The sequence below is a fragment of the Ammodytes marinus genome (assembly GCF_949987685.1).
Source record: "Ammodytes marinus genome assembly, chromosome: 12".
Lineage (NCBI taxonomy): Eukaryota > Metazoa > Chordata > Actinopteri > Uranoscopiformes > Ammodytidae > Ammodytes > Ammodytes marinus.
Genome location: NC_137216.1, coordinates 25,089,444 through 25,112,642, shown reverse-complemented (window position 1 = coordinate 25,112,642; position 23,199 = coordinate 25,089,444). Strand labels below are relative to the sequence as shown.

Here is a 23,199-nt window from a genome sequence, read left to right as displayed (position 1 = left end):
GTTCTCACCGTCCTGTGAGCGGCACTCAGCAGGGGTTGTGTGTGTGTGCGTGCAGCAGCTCCTGACGGCGGCAAAAAAAAAAACGCTCCAATGGGAAGCTGCTCACTGTTTCCCAGAGTGATTATGTCCCAGGCCAAAACCAAAAGTTCCCTCCTCTGCCAATGTTGTTGGAAGAGAGCACACACGATATTGAATACAGAACGGCTTTGCAGTTTAATGACAGTGTTGGATCCATAAATGATTGTGTTGTGTGGGCCGCATCAGGCAAGTTGTTTTCATTTTAACATCTCTGTGGGACTGGCCGCTTAGCAAGTAGCCCACAGGCTTAGTTTTGTCTTGCAGTGGACTCAAAGAAAATGACCTTACAACACCCTGTAGTAGCTTATCATGTAATAAACGCTGATAACGTAATCATTCTGTTTCTAATTTTATTACATTAAACAACAAAAAATTATTTCGTTATTGGCTGCTACACGCCCTAACAAAATTCACTGTAAAACAGATAGATCACTGCTTTTTAACATGCATCAGTTTTTATTACAGCTACAGTGATGTGTGGCCAGTTTGTTAGTTCTCTTGAAAACCTTCGCTCTATTCTCTCCTCTCCACCCCTCCCCCTACCCCTCCCCACACACACACACACACACACACACACACACACACCCTGAATCAGCAATATTTCACTGTGTATCTGTAAATCCACCCTGTACAAGTAAACACACACACACATTCTGACCATGCCCCTCACGCACCACTTGTCCTGAATGCGGAGCAGGGCCGATGCGTAGCACAGGACGAACATTTGCTTTTTGTCTCTTACTCATCAGTTTGAAGGGTCAGACAAAGTCCTCCCTCTCGCTGTGTTCTCCCTGCTAAGCCTCAACACAATCTGATGATCACACACCACAGTGACTCAGTTGAAAGAGGAGCAGCTTTATTTTCCACAAGGCATATCGCACTTTGATTTATAGCCTGCGCCAGTACCGCATTGTATATTGAAGAAAAGAATTCCTGAACTGTTTCGACAAGGGCAATTTACCAGCTTTGGAAATGTACCAAGTTTGTTTCATGCCTCTGTGCACAGCAGCGCCGCGAGTGTCTGCACGCACTGCTCATCCCTGATCAAACAGCATATTCATTATGTCTTAAGACAAAACATCTTGTACATTGTGCGAGACAAATAATTGTGTTACGTATTTGAAAGTCGTTTAGGATCCAAAAATAAAGTGCCAATTTCCTCGCGGCTCATGCATTATTAAAGACACCTCCACACCAAACATGGGGCTTTATTCATGATGCTCAGCGGGCGAACTGAATATTTTTGGAAAGAACAGTTGCAAACACATACACACTCACGCATACAGACAGCAACTGCCTTGAGACAGTAGAGTTATACAGGGCAATAATGCCCCCTAATGCAGTCCTGCTTCTTAATTAAACGGCTGAAAAAGGGGCAGCTTTTGGCTGATGGTGAAGTTTTGGTTATGTAATGGAATTTATTCTCTTTGAAAGCCTTATCTGCACTGGGAGATAATTTAAATGATCATGAAGCAACTCTCACTGGATTTAGATGGTGACTTTAAGAAAGAAAAGTTCATGCAAGTATGCTGCATAACCATTGCCACGTGCAAGTTGTATATTTTTTTAAAAAATGCACTGAGTTTAATAAACAAGATGTTTCATGAAATGTTATAATCATTCAGACATGTGTCGCAGAGGCTACTAGACTCATGTTACTGGTGTGATGTCATGTAACAAATGGTGAAATTCAGCATTGTGTATGTGCTCAAAAGGAGATTTAAAATATATCAAGATATACAGCGGGTGAAATTAATATTGAACACGTCACCATTTTCCTCAGTACAAGCCTGTAACCAATGCCATCTTTATGTATTGCAACAATCAGGTTGCAAAGGTCTTGAGCCAGCTCTTTGCTTTTACCCATCATGAGATGTGTCTTGTGTGACACCTTGGAAATGATACCTTTTTGTAGGCCATCAGTTGGGACTGAACCAGCTGATATTATTTACACTGAAAAGGGGCTAGATTGCTTTTGAATTACTGATAGACTTCAATTGTTGTCTTGGCTTTCCATGCCTTTTTGCACCTCCCTTTCTTAATGTGTTTAATACTTTTTCCCTGTGTCATTTCACATTATTACATATAACTTAATTTCTGAACGTATTTGTTTTGGTTTCTTTGTATGTATGGATTACTTGTTGCCATCTGCCATCGGTGTATGAGTGTGTGTATGAATGGGTGAATGTGGTAAGATATGTAAAGCGCTTTGGGGCTGAGAAAATCGGCTAGAAAGCGCTATATAAGTCAAGTCCATTTATCATTTTACCATTTTACTTGTTACCAACACCTGGTGAACATTTCAATTGAATAGCCCCTTTGGAAATATATGTACTGAGGAAAATGGTGACGTGTTCAATACTTATTTCACCCGCTGTATATCATTTATCAGGATATAGTTTAAAAAATATTGCCGTATTATTATTTTTCCCAAATCGCAGAGCCATATTGTCTGGGAGTGATGAGTTTGAAAAGCATGTTCTTAAGGGATGTTATATTTATGGCCCAAGTTTTTTTCACTTTCCATCATATCCGTTACCATCGTTGAAAAAAAAAAAACATTTAGCTTGTGCTAGTTTGTGCTAACATAGTTTGCCACATCGCCGAGCTCTACCCACACCATCACTAGTTTGTTTACCCTCTGTCACTCCCCTCTCCTCCTCTTGCTCTCTTTCTTTCACTATTGCACTCATCACTCACTCACACCCAGCTTTTAGTCTCAGTCAGTTTGTCTCCAGCATGCCCACTCACACTCTCTCACACACACGCATGCACACACACACTCACGCACACGCAGTGCCATGCCTGTGAGTGAAACAGTGTAGCGAGTAATCAGACATGACTTAATTCTCCTGGTAAACAGTTTCACCCTCAGCGTGAGCGTGGTAAAACCCACTGACAAACAAGGGTGAAGCAGCGAGACACCAGGGACCTACAGCCGGAGACACTGATTGGATAAGACAAGCTCGGAGGGCATAATGTTGTGTAAAGATTGCACCATTAAAGCTCTCGCCATTGGTTTTATGGAAGTAATTTCTTCGGCAATAAAAAGCTAGTTCTTGTTTATATGGTCTTCAAGAGTGGGAGGTGACTCCCGCATCCTCTTTGACTTATTTACTATCACTGATAGTGATCGTTTTGGATAGCCGGCTAATATGTGATTTCCACAGAATAATTGGTACATGAATGTTTTTGAGCATGTATATTCAAGTATGTCTGAGGTTGTCCTATGTATAGTGACTTAAAGGTGCTCAGTGGAACTTTCAGTTTGTTTTCATTCTTGCACCCCCTTTGGACAAAAGTGTTTTTAAGACACCAGCTGTTGTTCCTGGGTGAGTGTACCCATGACAATGGCGTGAAGAAAAACTTGTCCCAACATTGTTCAGTTTTGAGTTTTGAAAATTAAAATACATGCCTGTGAGATATTAGCTGTCAAATAAACAGTCAGGCTCTAATGTGTGTTTTGAATCCTTCTCAGGGTGTGGACACTGTAAGAAGATGAAGCCAGAGTACGATGAAGCTGCCGAAATACTCAACAAGGGTTCAGGGGTAAGTTCCTGACCGCTTTGCTTGTGTTTACGTGTGCACAGCAGCATTCATCTCTACAGGCCCGTGTGTTGACTACTAAAAACACACACACACACACACACACCTCATTAACAGATCATAATAATCCCTTCTCTTGGCCCTTAAGGTTTTTTATGGACGATTTGTCTGGCCTCTCGATGTGTTTCTGATTAGTTTGGGTGTGTTCCTCTTGACTCTCTCTGTCCGCCATTCTGTCCTCAGCTGTAATCTAACACTCCCCAGCTCAGGGGCAGAGCCTATAAAATTTAAGCCTGGTGACTGTAGCAATTATCTCATCCAGCGAGGGCTCCCACCGGTCCAACACTTGGACCTTCTCCTTACGTGGCTCCTTGCCCGGCTCTGGAGGTCAATGGGAAAAGCCTAGCCATTATCTAATATAGATGTACTGGAGCCTCTCTCACCCTGAGCCCTTTTAAGACCCAGAATATCATTTATTTTTCTACTGCTTTTCCCCCTCTTCTCTGCTTGAGTTACTAATACACCACTTAGTTTAACATACACAGTCTTGTCTGTGCTCCTTTGCAAAGGTCAAAACTTTGATTATTTTCTAAAGTATAAAATGACCTGGTAAAGTTTTGCCGTTTGTTATTTCTTCTCCACAGAGTCCGGGTGTGTTGGCAGCGGTGGACACCACGGTGCACAAGGCCGTGGGGGATCGCTTCAAGATCTCCGGCTTCCCGACCGTCAAGTATTTTGAGAAGGGCGAGGAGAAGTACACGCTGCCGCATCTACGAAACAAAGACAAGATCATCGAGTTCCTGCACAAGTGAGTCACCACCGGCTTAACCAGCAGCAGCTCAATCACTTCACTTCACTTCTGTCCAACAAACGCTGCCGGTGCAAAAGTTAACACGATTAGCATTGATTAGCTGCAAACAATCTTTTTCAAAACATCCCCCTAGTGTAATAGATCAATATTTGGAAAAGGTTCACTTTGGACCTTCAATGACATCATTCCAGCTGTGGCGATTACAGGGGCCATGAAGGCAAATTCTGCAAACACAACAGACATAACATCATGTAAGGCTGACATTCAGTCTGACCCACTCAGTGTTGTATTTTAACACTAGAATCCACATTTCCATTGTTTCAGAACTGTTAGGTCGATACTACATATGCGTACTCTGTCTCCATTTACACTTCTGTTACCTCCTTAACAATAAATGTAAAGCAGCGTTCTCCGCTCCGTACCGTATTCATAATAAATACCGCATTGCTCTCTTTTTATGTGTGCAGCCCCCAGGCACCTCCTCCACCGGAGCAGTCCTGGGAGGACAAGCCTTCCAGCGTCAGCCATCTTGGATTGGAGGACTTTCGAGAGGCACTAAAGAAGAAGAAGCATGCTCTGGTCATGTTCTACGCTCCCTGTAAGAGCTCACAGTAATTTGAATCAACTCTCCTTAACACCTGCTGCTAACAAATTAGTTTTGGATGTAACCTCTCCCCCAAAAGCTCTGGAATTATTCCTAAAAAGGATATTGTGTAATCTGCACTCGACACTTCACACAAGCTGTTGGCTTCCATACCATATGCTTGGCTGTTAATATTATAAGGTTTGTGTGACGTCGTTGCAGTCATTGGACTTGGTGCGATCATATCCTGGGTTTAAATCAATGCACATACGTAAGTCTGAGCTGTCTGTCAAGCTTGTCACGGCAAGGTATATAAACCCCACCTAAACCATGGGGACACTGAGGAATGAATCACTTGACTGTGAATAGTAAAACTATTTTAAAAAGAGGGAATAAATCACTGTTCCCTGTCCATATTCCAGGGTTCTAGACAACATAAGTACTGTTTTTTTTCTTTTTTATAGGTAGGTCCTTAGAAATAGGAAAATTGGCCACTAAAATGTCTGATAAAAACAATCTGTCCTTTTAAATGTTTTAAAACTATCATAGTTTGACCTGTCAAAATGGAATCTCCGGCCAATGTCATTGCAACAGCTGGCAGTTTAAATTAAAAACCTGGCTCAGGGAAATGGTAAAGTTAAAATGGTGTGATCAGCATCTCAACATTTAACTGATCATTTAAACAGCACCAATTATCCAATGACTAAAAAAAATATATTCGTTATGAACTGATGAATGTAAGTTGTGTGTGGTTTGATCAGCACCGAGCAGTAGAAAGGAAAATCTAGCAACAACAGGGAACTTATTCTCAGAGCTATTTAAGATCAAAGCAGAGCTAAATAGACTTATTTTTTTTATTTTTTTAAGATATTTTTTGGGCATTTTTATGCTTTATTGATAGTGCAGAGAGACAGAGATGAAATGGGGCAGAGAGGGGAGTGACATGCAGAGAACGACCGCGGGCGGGAATCGAACCCGGGTCTGCTGCTGGGCCCGGCCCGGGGGGGGGGGGGGGGGGGACGCCCTACCAACTGAGCTAAGGGCGCCCCAGAGCTAAATAGACTTGTATTCACCAAGATGACTCTCCAAATGAATGCGCTGTGTGTAGCAGACTCAGTTGTATGTAACAGACATATGGTAATATGTCACATGTGTTTGTTTTTCTTGTTCTTGTCCAAAAGAAAATCAGTTAAAGCTGCTTCATAGGTAATCGCAAAAAAAACAGAATTTAGACACTTGGTGCACTGTGTCTCTGAAAATTGCATCAATGTGTTCTCTGAGTGGGCACATCTGAATAACGGCAGTCAGACTTCTATTTTTGTATCTTATCTTATCTTATCCTACCTTATCAGCATTTGTTGACATCCAGCTGCTTGCTCAAACATTGCAGGTTGGAGACGATTTCAAAGTGAACATCGCTTAAACAAATGTTTGGGTTGTTACCTTTTCAAGCCTCAATTAAACGTCAACTAAAACCCTAATGCTTTTCAAATCTTCTCTCTCTCGCCAGCTCTTTCCTCACCTCAGGCAATGCTAAGTTGATAGTCCCTTTGTATACATGCCGTGTTAAATAAAAGCTAATGTTATCGAATTCACTAAATACCCATCTGGAGCCCTCTGGATAAATAGTGTTTAAGTGATGCTTAGCTCCAAACAAAACAGCTCGGTGCATGTATTGTTAAGCTATATCTATGATTGCTTTGCTTACGTTCATAGTCTGCACATTTGAATCAATGAATGCTGTTGGAAATACAGAAAAATCAAGGCTGTTACATAGGTACATCTACCTTGAAGTCTCTTTTGTTAGGTTTTTTCTCACTATCTGTCACTGTCAGTAATTATGAGAAGAGATGAGTGAAAATGTTTTTCCGCAGTAGAGAAATGATAGTGGCAGCAGGTCATATGAGCAACAGCAGACCTTTAGCCTTCAGCTGCTTTTAATCTCCATGGGTCACAGAGGGTATGTGAGATGTGAAAAGTGAAATATCCGTGTACTTATGTAGCTGTGTGACACCACCTGCCCTGTGTTCATTGAACAGCTCTTAATCCACTCTTAGGCAAACTCTAAAGCAGAGTCCCAGTGACCTGCCCCGGTCGCTCTCTTCTCCTCTGGTGAGGGCAAATAAGGCGTTTTATGTGTTTTTTTATGATATAACAGTTTCAGTGTTTGCGACAGAACCTTTTGAAGGCTTAAGGGGCCATTTAATGTTGCAGATAAAAAGGGTACTCCAGCGGGAAATGGATTATTGAGCTGTGCTGAATGCTGGTTCACAGAGGAAAATTCTGAAAAGGGAAAGCGAATGTATGGTTTCTGAGCCAGTGTATAATGGAGTTGAAGTTGTAGCATTATTGTATGTGAATGCTGCAGGAAACAGTAGAACTCACTGATTCAAACTGTGGCCACCATCAGCCAGTGCATATGTAGCCCTTTGGAATCCATTTCCAGTTGGGATCATTGTGCTAATTATTTTAATGACTCGCTAAAACACATCCTGGTTCTGGTCCTGGTTATAACATGGCAAGTGTCAACAATGAAGAACTGAATATATTAAAATGTTGTACATTTAGTTGCTACTTAACTGTATACTATGGAGTATAGCTCTGATGATAAGAAAAAGAAAAATCCATATACTCTCTTTATGATATTCGTCCTTTGTGACTCCTTGTCCTGGGCCTATTGACTATTGATTCAACCCGAAATCTGTATGTGACCCCAACCCAGGCTCCCAAATCCTGGCTGCTTAATTTCTTCTCGGTAGAATGTATTTGTCCCCACAAATGGTGTTTTTGGCCTTTTTTTATCCGTTTCCCAATCCCAGTGGCAGTTTGCTTTTAATGAGCACAATAACAGGGCACTTGACATTATCTACAACAACAAAATAAAAAGAGCAGCAACAGATATTCAAAGGAACAAGCCTTCAATGCAGTAATTACTCCCATTTGATTGCAAGTGCCGTGCAAGAACACATCCGCCCCTTGTTTGCAAGACGTAGCTAGAATCAGACCATCTTCTTCCTTCACAGATATATAGCCATCAAACAGTCGTGCCAGCTCTCATGTCATATTGCCTCCACCTACTAAAAGTGAACATGCTGTCGGTAAATGTGATTCTAGTACCTAGTGGTTTATTTGTGTAGGTATTGACCAACTGTATATTGATGGCTGCTGGAGGAGAGAGAGCCAGGGAGGTTGTGTTTATGGCAGCAATAAAGAGATTTACAGGCTCTCATAACACACAAGTGAACCAGCGCTAATGCGGCATAAACCTCTGTATATGACTGCAGGGTTGTGAAGGGGGCCACATGCTTTATGAACACACAGAAATGTGTTTGTATCTGTGATTATGTGAATGTTAGTAGCATTGTGTTTATGTGAAATGAATACCCTTGCAAAGTGCTGTTTAGGACATGAAGCTAGATGTTGCGGTGTCCAATAGTTATTCTGAGCTGTAAATGTCCCATCTGTGTTTTTCTCTCCTCCTCCAGGGTGTCCGCACTGTAAAAACGCTGTTCCCCACTTCACTACAGCAGCCGAGCTCTTCAAAGAGGACCGCAAGGTTAGTGTTGCTTGTTCACACATTTAACGATGTGCACACACTTACACCGAGTAGCAGTGGTGCAGAAAGTTTCCCTCCAGCTCAAGCAGATTCTTACAGTAACAATTGTTTTCTGTCATGACCCACAGTTAGAGCAGAAGAGAGGATCAGTATTGATTTCATCTTGGTGTGCAGTGAAATGTTGGAACGAGGGAAAAACTGAAACACACTTTGTTTAACAATCCCAACCAACTCAGATGTTGTCATTTCAGCTTGCAGGTCTACAATATAGTTTGGTAATACACTGTCATTTTCAACCCACACAACGCAAAGATAAAAAATTAGAGAAGCATATACCAATGCATCAAGTTAAGCATGGCACAGGATAGATACACAAAACTTTAATATAACTTATATTCATAATGGTCCGCTCCAAATCATGATAACCGCTAGGGCTCAACATTTAATCAAAACTTAATCAAAATCGCAATATGATCTACTGCTATTTCAAATCACAGGAAGGTGCAATATTTTTTTTAAAGGTGTGTCTAAATAGGATTTTGCTGCGGAGATGTCCCACCTTCACATCATATTCAATAACAACCTTGAAAACTCTTGAGACGCTGTGTGCTGTCAATCTTACCATTAATTGCTAGTGATGATGAAATATCCCCAATCGTATGGGTAACTGTTTCTCAAAATGTCATTTTGGCCTTTTCTGTATATATTGAGATAACATGATGCAGTGTGCAGCTCTGGAGGTTTTTCTTCTCAAAATGAAGCCAGCCAGTTTAGCCCTTGTTACAGTGAGGGAGAGCTAAACACACCCTAGACATAAATCTGGTCTGGACTAACAGTTGGGACATTGATATGAATCTTCTCACGTCACTCTAGTTAGAAAGTAAACAAGTGAAGTGCAATAACAATAATAGGTGAGAGCTCAATGGTATTGCATATTCATTAGCTCCAATATGGACCACACACTTTTCCATTTTGTTTTTGTCAAATGTGAATTGGGTTCAAATGGTCAAACGTTTCATAAAGACACTTTATAATGAATTATTTTATCTATAGTTCTCAACAGCACACATGCATTTTCTTACTTTAAAAAAAAAAATTTACTCTTTCTTTATTATGACACTATTTCTTACTTTCCTGTCAGGGTTTCATAAAATAAGCGGCTATTCTTGAATTAGCATAGAGAGTGATTGCAGCCGCCTATTGCATTCTCATAACGTCTGATAAGACCGCTAAGCAGTGGTATTTGGAAAACGTCCACCTCGTTTTTCTAATATTTGTCTTCACGTGTCGGTTAAGAATGTGTCCACTTAGCGAAAAGCCCCACACACACACTGTCTCATCAGATCTTGTGAGGTTACTGGAGGTTCACACACTCACCCTCCATCATCTCTACTCTGGACCCGTGTCCCGACATACTCCCACTCCTTTAATACCCTCTGACTGCAGGGCTCAGCATTTCCAAAACCTCCTTAATTGTGTGACTCATTTTCTCATCAACACACACACACACACACAGAAAGAATGTTTGCGCGTGCCTGGCAATAACTCTTAGCTTCCATTTATCATGTAACACTTGCCTGAAAAAAGAAAAATAGATCATATTGTCATCAAGATGCTTAACCTCATATTGTTCCAAAAGTGCTCAGGCAATGATACTCTCATTTGTTTGGAATTTTTCGAAAATCATTGTCAGATGGTTTGAAGCAGTGACGTGTCCTCAATAACTGAGTCATTCATTTTTCTAATGTTCCTTGACAACTTTAAACGTCCACATGTGAGCTGAAAATGTTTTTTTTTCAAGGCTCTGAGCATTGCCCCTTAAGCAGTAACTTCAGGAATGTGTACATGCCTTTTCTGATTTCTTCACTCTTTGAGTAAACACTGAAATACATATATCATAAGCAATAAAATAACAGCATGTCCTCCACTATCTATGTTGTCTTTGCAAACAAACTTCGAACGAGTCATACTTTATTCACAGTTGGAGACACTTGTCAGTTCAAAAATATATAAAGATATGATTTATCTTTAATGGAGCAAGGCTTTTCAAAATGGCCACCATGAAATGCAAACTAAACTATTGAATGTTACCACCTAATGGGAAAAAAAATATTGTATTTTGAGAGAAAACTCTAAACTTTCAGAACAGACAGAATTTTTTGTTGTTTTAGATCAAGTATGTAGCGGCCACAAAGGCTCAAGGCACATTGGCCTTACCTTCACTACTGAGTTGTGATGTTTGGATCAGTATCCTTCTGATGAAACCCCCACAAGCTTCTAAACCAGGGGACCCTCGTATCTGTGAAGGTTATATAAATGCAGAGCTTTTCAGTTCTCTCGCTGTGTGTCCCTCCTGTGGCCAGCAGAGGTGTGATGTTGTATTTGAACAAGAGTAAATCTGAGAACTGGGCTTGTGTGTTTACTTGGCAATCCTCTCTATTTATAAAGCCGAGCCCTGGTGTATTGCACTGGGCCGGCGTTGATCACAGTCTATTAGCTGCCCTTGCCAAAGACAAACAAAAAGCTTAGCTGCAGCTTTGAAGATGCAAACAATTAAAACTCCACTTTCTGTGCTGCATGACAGCGGGGAGCTCTGTGCAGGGCTTTTTTCTCAATGGTTTTCTCTTTTCCCCCAAAGTCTTATAACACTGTCTAGAACTGCTTGTTTTTCAAAAGCAACTATCGTAACAAGAACAATGTTTCAAAATACTGGCAAAAAAAATTTCAACTTATTTATTTATTGCATTTTTTTCTTTGTTGAAGGATTAGCCCAATATAACGATAAGAGGTTTCTGCCTGTTATTTATTTCATTCTGTACACAATGCAATAAGTGGTGCACACTTATAAGTGGTGCACACTTAAACACTCCATCAAATAGTGTTTAACATCCTCGAAAACAACTTCAGTAATTATTGTGAATTCAGCTTGCACTTTATGTGTACACTTTGCTTTAAATATTAATTGGTTTACTGTAGTAACAGATGTGTAGACCAGTGCTTCTCAAATGGTGGGGCGCGGGCTGCCTTGATTTCCAACTGAAATCAAGGCAGTGCTAGCAAGCGCGATGTGTGCTTGTGTATGGTCATATCCACGCGAAAGGCCGCGATTTGCAGTAAATAAATGTCCACATGTGTCTCCAAGTGTCTCTGTAGGCTATCTAAAAAGAAATCAAGCAAGTAGACTAATAATAACATTAATGAATTATAGGTTATCGCATCACAGAAGGCCTATTGGCCTGTAATAATAATAAACACACCACCTTAACTATGTTTACAGTTTAAAAATGTTTTGAATGAAATGCAAACCTCAGTTAATCATTTGCTCTTGTTTCTCTGTCCTGAGATTCACACAGACTGAGCAGTCTTGTTTAAATGTTACAAATTGAGCTAATAAACTGCACTTTGAATTGTTTTGCTGCAGAAGTTATCTCAGGTAATTTGTGTTATCTGATTTGATAATAAGGTGATTGTATGCAGAATGCTCGTGCCAGAAACTCATACAGTGGTTTTGTACAGATAAATAAATAAATATTAGCAGGTTCTCAATAGTATTTCAATTTAGGGGGGAGGGGGGCGAAAAAAATTATGTCCCCTAGGGGGGGCATGACAGAAAATAATTGAGAACCACTGGTGTAGACCAACTCAGGTACGTCAATAGTCAGTGCTATAGGCATAGGAACTTACTAACTGCTCTGCTCTTTAGTGTGACAGTGGTGGATTGAGACCAAGCCCATTGTTAATATGCTGCTGCTCCTCAGAAGTTTTGCAATGGAATCAATGACATGATGTCGGGTCCTCTGTCACTCGGGAACGGATCAATAACGAAATTGGCCTTTGGATCAATAACGGAATTGGATCTTTGAAAAACAACGACACTACGGCTTCATTTTCTCCTGTCAATTTACCACAACTCTGATTGATTACACACAGGGGTGAGCAGTGGCTAGCCACATTACAGTACCGCTGTATCCCTTCTTGCAGCTACTGTTCAAGTGCTCTCTGCCTATCTCAAACTTAAGCTCAGATCTGGTCAAGTATTCAAGAAAATAAAACTCCTACGGTGCACGATGAATTGGATGATTTTACGCAGTGTTGTCAGCTAAATTTCTGTTGACTATTTAGTTTTTTCTTTTTGCAAAGGTGAAACACCTTATACCTGCTGAAAAGTAACACCGCTTCTAGCAATACATTGTATAGTCTAGTATAACACACTTGATTAACGGACCATAAAAGAAGAATATCCCTTTATAGAGCCTGTTTTCATCACTGATGTGCTGGCAACTTTTTAGATCTCCTCTGCTGATGCATATAAAGCCGCCACTCAACACCAATATGTCTGTGCCTCAGCACAATTTCAGCATTTGAGTGTTTGCATTTGCATGACAAAACAAAACAAGAGGCGCTTGTTCCCTGTAATTAGGACAAGAAGTTTTGAGTGTCGCTTCACTCTTAGATATGATGAAGTATTTTTACTTATATGTATTTTCTCTCAGCAACAGATGTGTTATTGCCACTCTCTGCTCGAGCAGACGGCTGGATGGAGAGCGATTTATTAAATAGTGACAAGTTCAATGCAGCACTCGGCACCCTGAGAGAGGGTGACATTTCGGCCGTCCAAAAGGGACACTCTGAGACACTCTGAGTGAGCTGTGTATCAGTGCGGCGGCATTTACGCCTCATTGAGGGCACTTTGTCACTAATCGATGCAACAGCCTTGCAACATAAATCTCTCTTGTTGTTTTTATGTAGGAGTGATTGTTGTGGGATTTTGATCCCCCACACTATCCACTCCAGATGGGTTAGTATATCTGAATATCGCATCAGTCATTTTCTCTGTAACCTGAAAGGAGGAACCGGCGGTCTCCATTTCCATAAGGGGAATGCTTTGAGCCCGCTGCTTATTTCCAGAGCGGCTGTATAAATGTTAGCACTCGTCTTAAATGGCCATTTTACAGTTGATAGATATTGAGTTCTCTATTCAATTCCCTTGTAATATCCTGTGTTTACATTTTTGTAATATTGATCTATAATTATATTAAAGTCTATTAGCTCTGAAAATATACAGAGGGCTTAAGAGAGACTGAAACAACAACTAGTTGAACACGAACAATAAAATGCTAAGTATGAATTAAAATCATTGTATTGAAAAATAAGTGGGAAGCATAAGGATAGAATAGGATTTGAGAATTCATTTTGAACATCTACAGACACAGCAAATAAGTTCCTTCAGTAAACTGCATCACTGTTAACATTGTTTTTATTATCAAAACAAATGACCCCAACAGTTCTTAACATATGACATTATAGTCTCCATTGTCTAAGAACCTTTTCTTGGTAGTTTTAACCAAAATAAAAGTGTACATGCTCTAAAGTATTCTAATATGCTAATATAAAAATGTTTTCTTTAGTAAGTTGTAATGAGTTTGGGATTTGATTCCTTGAAACTCAGATATTTAACTTATTTTACATAAACCTACTGTAATAATAATTGATTTTTCAGAATTCCACTTGGCTTTTTTACAATTACAATATCACTTTCTTAAGGTATCTCCCACTGATCTGAGAGACAACTTTCAACGCCTATACAAGTTAAATCATTAATGTTTTATTATACATGGTATCACATCCCACTTAATGTGATTGCTCTCTGTCCCTTAGATCGTGTACGCTGCTGTGGATTGTACAAGAGGGCAGAACCACGAACTTTGTAAGCAGGAAGGGGTGGAGGGCTACCCGACGTTTGTTCACTACAACTACGGCAAGTTTGTGGAAAAATACAACGGAGATCGTGGGGTAAGTGGTTCTACATACCTCTACATGATGACTTGCAACAAAAAAAAAAGTTAAAAGTTGTTAAATAATCACTCAAACTTGATGTTCACTGCCTCTCTCCCTGTGCCTCTGTCCACAGGAGGCGGGCTTCATAGGTTTTATGCGCAACCTGAGAGGACGTGACCAGGAGAAGGTTGGCAAGAGGAAGGAGGAGCTCTGAGGGCAGCGTGCAGGGAGAGGAGAGGAGGGGAGGGGAGGGGGGAGGGGGGAGGGTGTTGCACTGCACAGTTTGTCATTGCACTGTGACCCTTGACCCTGGCAAAGGGCCCGTACAGCACTGATGATGTGGGACACTTGATGACCTCAGAGAAAGATTCTTTTTTTTTTTTTTTTGTAATACAATCGTGATCACGTGTATAGTAACACCAACAGAGTACCTACAAGTCAGGGCGACCAATCGGTGCCCACTTCTTCTTCTCCATGGATATTCTGATGGGCAGAAAACACACGGACAAAAAAAGTGAGATTTCTTTCTCTCTTTTTTCTTTTCTTTTTTTCCCCCCCAACACTGTGACTGCATATGTGGAAAGCTTCACCGTATACTGTATCTATGCAATACTGACCCAACACTGGGGGTTGTCTGTGTGACTGATTGACGCCCATAGTGGTGGTGGGTGGTGGTTGGCATTATTAGTTAAAGGTGGAGGCTGCACTGTCAATCACTCCACACAGGAGTCCTAATCCATCAACCCCTCTCTGTTGGTTCCAATATTTTTGTACAGAATTTTCATGTCTCATAGCCATCCAGAATATTGCTTTTTTTTTTAAATCCTCACAGATCAGTTTGAAAATCGAAGAAATAAAAAGCCCATAGCTTGTACAGCAAAATGTGAAGTATGTGAAATCATGACCAAAGGGTGGATGTTATGTATGGTTCCGGGCTCTCATGGATAGTTTTGATTTTTATTTTTTTTAGAAAGGACTTAAGAAAATGTGTTTGCTTAAAACTGTGGCCTTAAATATATAAAGATAAAAAGATGCTGGAGTTGAATAAATATTAAATAAGTGGAAACTAATCGGAGGCCTGGTGCCCTTGCAGTTCCCTCAAGTCTTGGACCAGAGCAAGACGAAGACGAACAAGAATATTAAAATGCCAAATTTCCAATATTTCCATGCTTTGTACATTTCCTACTTTCAGGTTATAATGTCGTTTTGCCTCTTGTACCTCCTCTGTTGGTCATTCAAAATGCATTTTCATCAATGTTTTGAAAAGGTTAGGGCTCATTTACATTTACAAGCATGGGAGTTGCTTGAGTATAGTGGCTAAATATTGCATTTTGATCATAAAAATGAATCATGAAAACATGAATTTCCCCTCCATCCACTGAAGATAATCATGGATTCCACCCAATATCCCACAATCCCCTACTGCTTTCACACATTGTTCAGGGCAATGCTGGAATAATTCAGACCTCTGGCTTTCACTTTGGGCATTCAGGGTTTTCCTTTTAACGGTACCAAGTCTGTTTTATGCCCGGTGTGTCTCCCAAATTCCCTGCTGAACTATACAACTATACAATGGTTGGTTTGGACACTGCTCTTATACTTTCCATCAAAATCCAATCTTCATAATGCATCCAAGGAGCTATCGAGTATTAATTAAGTGAAATCTACCGACCCCCTCCCACCCCTAACAGTGAACACCATCCATTCGGGGGCCATCATCATTACTTTTTGGCGGGTTTTTTTTCCCTCTTTTACGAATGGTGTGTGTTTTCAACTCTCACTCTACATCAATATTTAAAGGCTTCTGTAGCTGAACTTGTGTTTTATTATTCAAGACTTTTGTTTCATTATGAATAAGGTTCTCAGGGATAGCGAAACACAATTAAAGGGAACTAGTTTGTTTGTAATTTTTGCATTCCAGCTGAAATAATTTTGAGCCCTTAGGTCACCAAATTGAATATTGTTTACATTTGTATCCCAAGAACAAAAAGAAAAAGCAATTCAATTGTCCTTTTTTCCTGTGCTGTATGATGTCTACATGTACTGAGAAAGTACGTCAAGTACTAAAAGTAGTATGTTAGTGGATGTTACTGAACCATTTCTCGTCAAAAAAAACATTTCATTGTGATTCTTAATGGAAGCATTCCAAGTGAAACTGTCTCAAAGGTTCTGGCTGGCACCACAACACTTTTTTTTGTGTTGTGTTCGCAATGTGACTATCAACATTTCATGGTATGCATGAGCATTTGTTAGGTGTTGACATATCGCTGTGATTTGCTGTTCGTCCTCCTCTTGAGGGGATAAAATACAATTCCCTTTGTTTACTGTGTCCATTAGTTTTTTGTTCAGGAGCCTCTGCAGTGACATCACACGTTAGTTGAATAATAAAGAGAGCGCCTCTGTCTTATCCCAAAGGTATCCATGTTGTATGGGAATGTGTCACACTTATGCCAAGAAGTCATTGTTGCCTTTGTTGAGTTTTTCTGTGCCCAGTTACACGTAAAGGTTTGCCCCTTGCAGTAAGGACCTTGCAAAATAAAATAAAGTCAAACATTTCCAAAAACCTGTTTCACTTCTTTTTTTTTTTTTTTTTTTTTAACAATTATTTAATTCTATTAATTTCTGAGACATGTTAGGGGTGCAGTTTTGGGACGGCAATGTTGGTTAATTTGTCAACCAATTAATCTACTCGATGTTGACATCGAGTAGATTAATTGTTATCGCCATCAGTGTCACCAACCATTACTCTGTGCCGTCATCACCTCCGTTATTAATTTAACGGCCAGCATTTACTGCCTTTCTAATCCATATCCACCTCCATCTTTAGGCTATTATGAATAATGAGACTTTTCCTGTGTTGAAAGTTAGAAAACACTGTTAAAACTCCAAGTAGACTAGGGCTAAAATAGACACTGTAGACAGATATGTGATCATTTGTTCAACGACCCAGCGCTGAAAACATATTTAAAGTTATTTTAAAATCCAAAAACACCTCCGGGCTACACTGCTCCTGGCACATTGATATAAATAGAGGTTGACCTCGTCGGGTCACTGGGCTGATGGACGGCCCTGGTGAAAGCAGTTTTTTTTGTTCTTGTTTATTTTGCCATTTTTCACTGGTTGTGCCCTGGGGCCTATTGCATAAAAGTGGAATTAAGATATCCAGGATGATTGATAAAGCCAGCCTTGACAAAGTCTAGCCTGGGCACTTTGGATTAGTCAGTTGCATAAACGCCAATCCAGGATGAAAAGGGGCCGCTTTGTCAAGCCAGGCGTAAGAAATTCTGTTATGTGCCAGCCCACAGCTTTCAGAAGTAGACCCAGAGATCGAACACAGATTTACTGATGTAAAAATGGGAAAGACGGCCCATTTTCCCACAATGCCTTGCTAGTTTAAACTTTAAGTGAGGGGGCAGTTAATTTCATACAGCAGATGTATTCTCTGCCAACTGATCTTGATGTCCCTGCATTGTTTCATGATAAAATTGTTGACAGTGAGCAGTCTGAAGTTGCATCTAAAAAATAGAATATCATGGAAAGTCCATTCAAAAAGTGAAACTTTCATAGATTCATTACACAAAGTGAAATATGTCAGGCCTTTTTTTGGATGATTGATTGATCATGCATAAAAAATCCAGTATCTCAAAATATTTGAATAGTACATACAACCAATCAGAAAAAGGAATACAGAAATGTTGACCTTCTGAAAAGTATGTTTATTCTAGATTAATTTCACTTCATGTGTAATGAATCTAGGATATATTTAAGTTTACATTTTTGAATTAAATTACAGAAAAAAGGAAATTTTCATTGATATTTGAATTTTGTTTTAGATAAACCTCGATATAGTTATAAGTACACAGTGAATTTATTTGACCCACATTTGCAACGTCATCTGCCATCGATAATCAATTGTATAAATATAGCCTGCAATATGAACAGACTATCACATAAATTATTATAATTTATATCATTTCATTTTAGTCTAATTATAATTAAGTTAATTATACATGATTCAGGTTAAATAAATAAAAAATAACTATTTAACAAAATGACAATGCAGTCTTTTATGTGGTACTTTAAAACAGGCTAATGAAAATAAAGCAGTACACAGAAGATCATGGAATAACTGTTAAACACCTTGATTTCAGATCGGAGTGACAGCTGACTGAGCCAATCAGGCAACATAATAAGTTTATCCTTTATGTTTAGCCTGGTCCCGACTAGGCTAAACGTAAAAGATAAATCTCCATGATGGTAACTTATGTCCCTCCGCTTTTATGCAACCGGATCATGGCTAATGCAAGTCAGGATAACCAAAATATCCTAGGTTAATCCCTTATCTTAGTTTTATGCAACAGGCCCCAGGTCAGAAGAATAACAAATGGACCACAAGCAGCCCTCAGCAGATATGACACTGATGGTATTATTAGGAGAAATGGCTTGAAAGTGGCACTTGCCTAAAAGTAACCCTCCACTGGCTGAACTTCTGCCAGGCCAAGATGACAAGCTTTCCTCAATGCTTCCAGGGTTTTCCCACGGTGATAAAATTCCTGGACAAGTTATGATATTCGAAAAAACTTTTTTTTTTCATATTTTTGAATTAATTAAATATTTTTGAAACGTTTTGAATTTATGCTAATTTTTGCTAGTGTCTACAAAATGTTCATACATATCCCCATAACTTATACTGTATAATGTCTTAAATTATGTGAAATAATTTCTTGATTTATTATTGCTTAAAATCTCGATTTCTTGCTCATCCACAATGCTTAGGCCTATATGTTTTATCATTTTGGACGAGAAATATTAGAGATTTCTCAAGAACCGCAGCATTATTCAGCCATATCATTGCGAAATAGGTTCGAGCTAATATACTAGGTTGGGTAAAATGTCATGGAAAAGTTTTGGAAATGTATTGGTAAACAAGTGTGGGAAGCTGGAACCCTGTAGTTCCCACCTCGGGTCTCGCCCAGCGTGACTAAGAACGACTTTTAGACTTAAAGTTTCTTGTGTTCATTGTTTGCAGTCCACAGGTCAGCTCAGGTAAAGTGCTGTTGTTGGAATGCATACAGTGTGTGGCCACAGAGCAAGCTGATTAATGCCTGCTAGCACCATGGACGGCTAGCACAAGCAAAGAAATACCCTCTCAATCCCAATTTCACTCTAGCTGATTTCCAAAGGAGGTGGAGCACTTTTCCATGCCTGGGAGCGTTGCTTCATTGCTTTCTTTGTGGGTTTTCTTGGAGGACTGAGAGGTACAATCATTTTAACCTGTGCAAAGTGAGTCTAAGAAATGGAGGGCAGGGGGTGGTTTATACAAAATCAAGGTCTGCTCGAATTCAAGTGCCCTTAACAGAAGCTACTTTCCATTTTATGGCTAATTGTGTTTTGGGTTGTTCAGGGTTTGATCTTTCTGACTTCAATCTACACTCTTTCTATATCCACCTGTGTGTCCTCTGCCTCACCTCTGATATATTTGTTTTCCTTTTATCTAAAAGTCTACAAATGAACACCTTTTTTCAGATTCATCATGAAAAAGCGGCTTCCTGTTGATAATATTTTCAGTTTGTACACTTGTTTGTGGTGGCTGTGGTTCAAAGTGTGTGGGAGTGTGTGTGTGATTGTGTCTGAGGCATTGAATGAAAGTGCAATATACCATTTACCTTACCATTTACCTTTCTGTAAAAAAAAATTTCATTTTCAAATTGGTTTAAACAACCAACATTCAATGCAATAAATAGACATCCGAGTATCTGCTTGCAAAGCGATAAAGATTTCCTTTAGCCTGTTTCCCCTGATGCAGTAATCAAGGTGATTTGCATCCTTTTCTGAGAAAGATCCATATGCTTACTCCTTGGGCTTTTCAGTGATGCTGACAGCCAACACTTTGAAGGGCATCCACACTTTTTATTGTTGATAAATAGATTATGTTTCAGTTCAAAGTGATATACCAACTTAAAGTTTGACTGGTTGTGGCACCAGATGACAAGCAAGAGGATCACCAAAGTTATTTCAGTTCAACCCCATGGGAACATGAATGTGTAAACCTATAAATTACCTGGGGATTGATCCCATGGTTGTGGAGACATTTCCCGGTGGATCAGATTGGCTGTCCTACAGAATAACCATACACCATCAAGGGAAAGTGAACAGGCTTTTTAATTAATACCTTCCATGTTTAACAAACAACAACAAATGTTGTTTCTGCTAATAAATGCATATGGATGAATGGAAATGCACGTGTCATGTTAAATACCTGACCACTGTTTGATTTGTGTGAGTGTTTCTGCTGTTAACAACCTTTAAGGCAAAGGTCCAACAACCTAGTTATTGAATTATTTTGCAGCAGAAAGTTGTACCCAGGAGGCTGTATAATTTAAATGTATATGAACTACCTTAAATCTTGCAGCTGCTTAGATTAGACCACATTTGACTAATAGCTGATAAACCATTATTGTCAATATGATTATCACATTGTTGTAACTTGTAACCACCATCAAATACACCGTAAGTTGTACTAATTGTAATATATACAGGAATGTGGGCTTCTCTAAAGGCAACATTATTTTATCTCGTACTGAAATACTGCAATAGATAAATTACATATATTTTTCTTTTATTCTCCAACACCAGACAAAAACTCAATATTTGAAAGCTCTCCACTCCAATGTTACAGTCATTTTATCAAATTTGCAAGACACTAATTAGAAAGGAATCATTCAATCTAACGCACGCAGAAGAGGCTGAGATGTACTTCCCATAATGCATTTTGTTAGAGCAAGACCAATCCTGCCAATACCCAAGTCATTCTAACTCCAAGCCCCAATCTCATAATGCAGGCTCTCTGTTAAATGCAGTCTTTCAAAAAGACAGAGGCAAATTTATTTGTACTCAGCATAAGGCCCTGCTAAATATATGCTTTCAAAACCAAGGACATTCATTTGCTGCTCTTACATCTTTGCTGCTCTTACTCCTATTCAGTGGTAAGAGTGTTAGTGCGGTCCAACTAAGCTAAGCGATAAGCCTGGCTTCACATTCAGGGTATCAGAAGATCATCCCAAAGGTCTGGTTCCTCCACACCAAACAGTGGAAACCATTTTCCAATGGAGAATCTGGCTTTGTGCATATATAGGAGCAATGCCATGTTGAAACAGGGAAAAGGTCTTCTGCAAACTGTACAGGTTGGAAACATAATTCATCAGAGGTGGACTATGACTTCCTATTGACGCTTTCCCCTGTTTTTTTCGTTCAAAAGAAGCATCACATGTATGGAATTCACACCGTCTAGCCAAAACAGCCCAAACTAGGAGCTGATAAAAAGCATTTTATTCAAAGACCTCCAAAAAATGAAGTTCATATGTGGACAAGGTCCTGACATTGGAAGCACACTACGGTCTAAATATTTTCACCTATAGGCCCAAACCCTGAAAGACAACACACCACCAAAATAACCCAAAGTACTGTATAAAGGCAGGGGTGTCGGGTGTGCATGTCCCCCCTTCAGAGCCATGGAGGATATACTGTATATAATACTGTTTTGTGACATTCCTTTTGAATACTATAATTATCTTTGGTGGCGCTTGGGATTATTAAACAGATTTACTCTAAACAAACCAAATGTATCGGATTAATGTGCATTGAATAGCAACGTCTGTCAGTTTTCTATTGGAATGTTCTGAATCTTGGATGAAGATATGAAGATGTGTCAGCTGCTAGTATATAGACAATACACATTGGCATGAAATTGGATTTGGGATGTTCCCGTTGCCTGGAGGATTTTTCCTAGTGATCATGATCGTGAAATAAAAAACAGAATCTAAACGGCCCTTTTTATAGCATCAGCCTGAAAGCAAACAGTAATTGTCTGAAGGTTGCTTGGTCTGTCCAACAGTGAGTTTTTATTGGTAAGTGTATTGAACATTGCAGTCTCCAACGACTACTTACCAAACTTTTAGACTTTAAGTTTTGCTATATTCATAGTCATACCCCAAGACAGATTCAAAATCACATTTCATACATTTACTGTTTAGAAAATGTCAAACTCCTGTGATTGAAGCCCAAGATTTTTTGGGGGGTATATTTTGACACATGCCATATGGTTCTCAAGAATTCCTGAGCTCAAAAGTCGAAATGAATAATGATGACATCCCGGGAAAGATAGAATTTGGCGCTGATGCATTTGGATGCTAATGTATTTTCACCTCTGTTTAGTCTGTGTCACTGGCAATGACGACATCGCCTTCCCAAAACCTGACATTCTCTGCACTAAACGTTCGCCCAAGACCTGTGGCTATTCATCAAGTTGCCTGCAGCAGCAGACATCCATCATCCACTTTGACTGTGTGTGTCTGCCCCTCTCTCTCTCTCTCACACAAACACACATCACACACACACACACACACACACACACACACACACACACACACACACACACACACGCACGCACGTACGCACGCGCGCACACGCACGCATGCACGCACACACACACACACCTACACACACACACACACCATGATGGCAGAGAGGATGTCCCTTGAGGCTGACACATTGCCTGGATTCTGTGGAGATTGCATGCTGGCCACTAACCGTTTCTGGATTGTCGTTTTATTTTTCGCTGGCCACAGTTGTGTTTTTGTCTCATATTGTATCTGGAAATGTATGGAAATGTGGGCCGCCTATTCTTAATTGTGAGTGCATGGCAAACTCTGGGTAAGCATGATCCATTTTTCATGTTTTTATTTATGAATTCTAAAAGAATCTCAGCATCATCTCATGCTTAGACGTAAGGCTAATTTGCAGTTGACTTTCAGAGGCAAAATAGGAAGTGGAACAAGAAGAGATCAG

At 39.8% G+C, this 23,199-nt stretch overlaps 1 protein-coding gene across 1 annotated transcript in view; it reads left to right on the top strand.

The window, feature by feature from the left end:
* Positions 1-14,593, top strand: part of pdia5 (protein disulfide isomerase family A, member 5) — a 53,694-nt gene extending 39,101 nt beyond the window's left edge. Inside the window, exons 12-17 of the mRNA XM_080038648.1 lie at positions 3,557-3,627; positions 4,269-4,432; positions 4,903-5,033; positions 8,504-8,574; positions 14,233-14,367; positions 14,486-14,593. Of these exons, the coding sequence (XP_079894774.1) occupies positions 3,557-3,627; positions 4,269-4,432; positions 4,903-5,033; positions 8,504-8,574; positions 14,233-14,367; positions 14,486-14,566 (653 nt within the window). The 3' untranslated portion in view covers positions 14,567-14,593. The remainder of the gene's footprint in view (positions 1-3,556; positions 3,628-4,268; positions 4,433-4,902; positions 5,034-8,503; positions 8,575-14,232; positions 14,368-14,485) is intronic.
* The last annotated feature ends 8,606 nt before the right edge of the window (positions 14,594-23,199 follow it).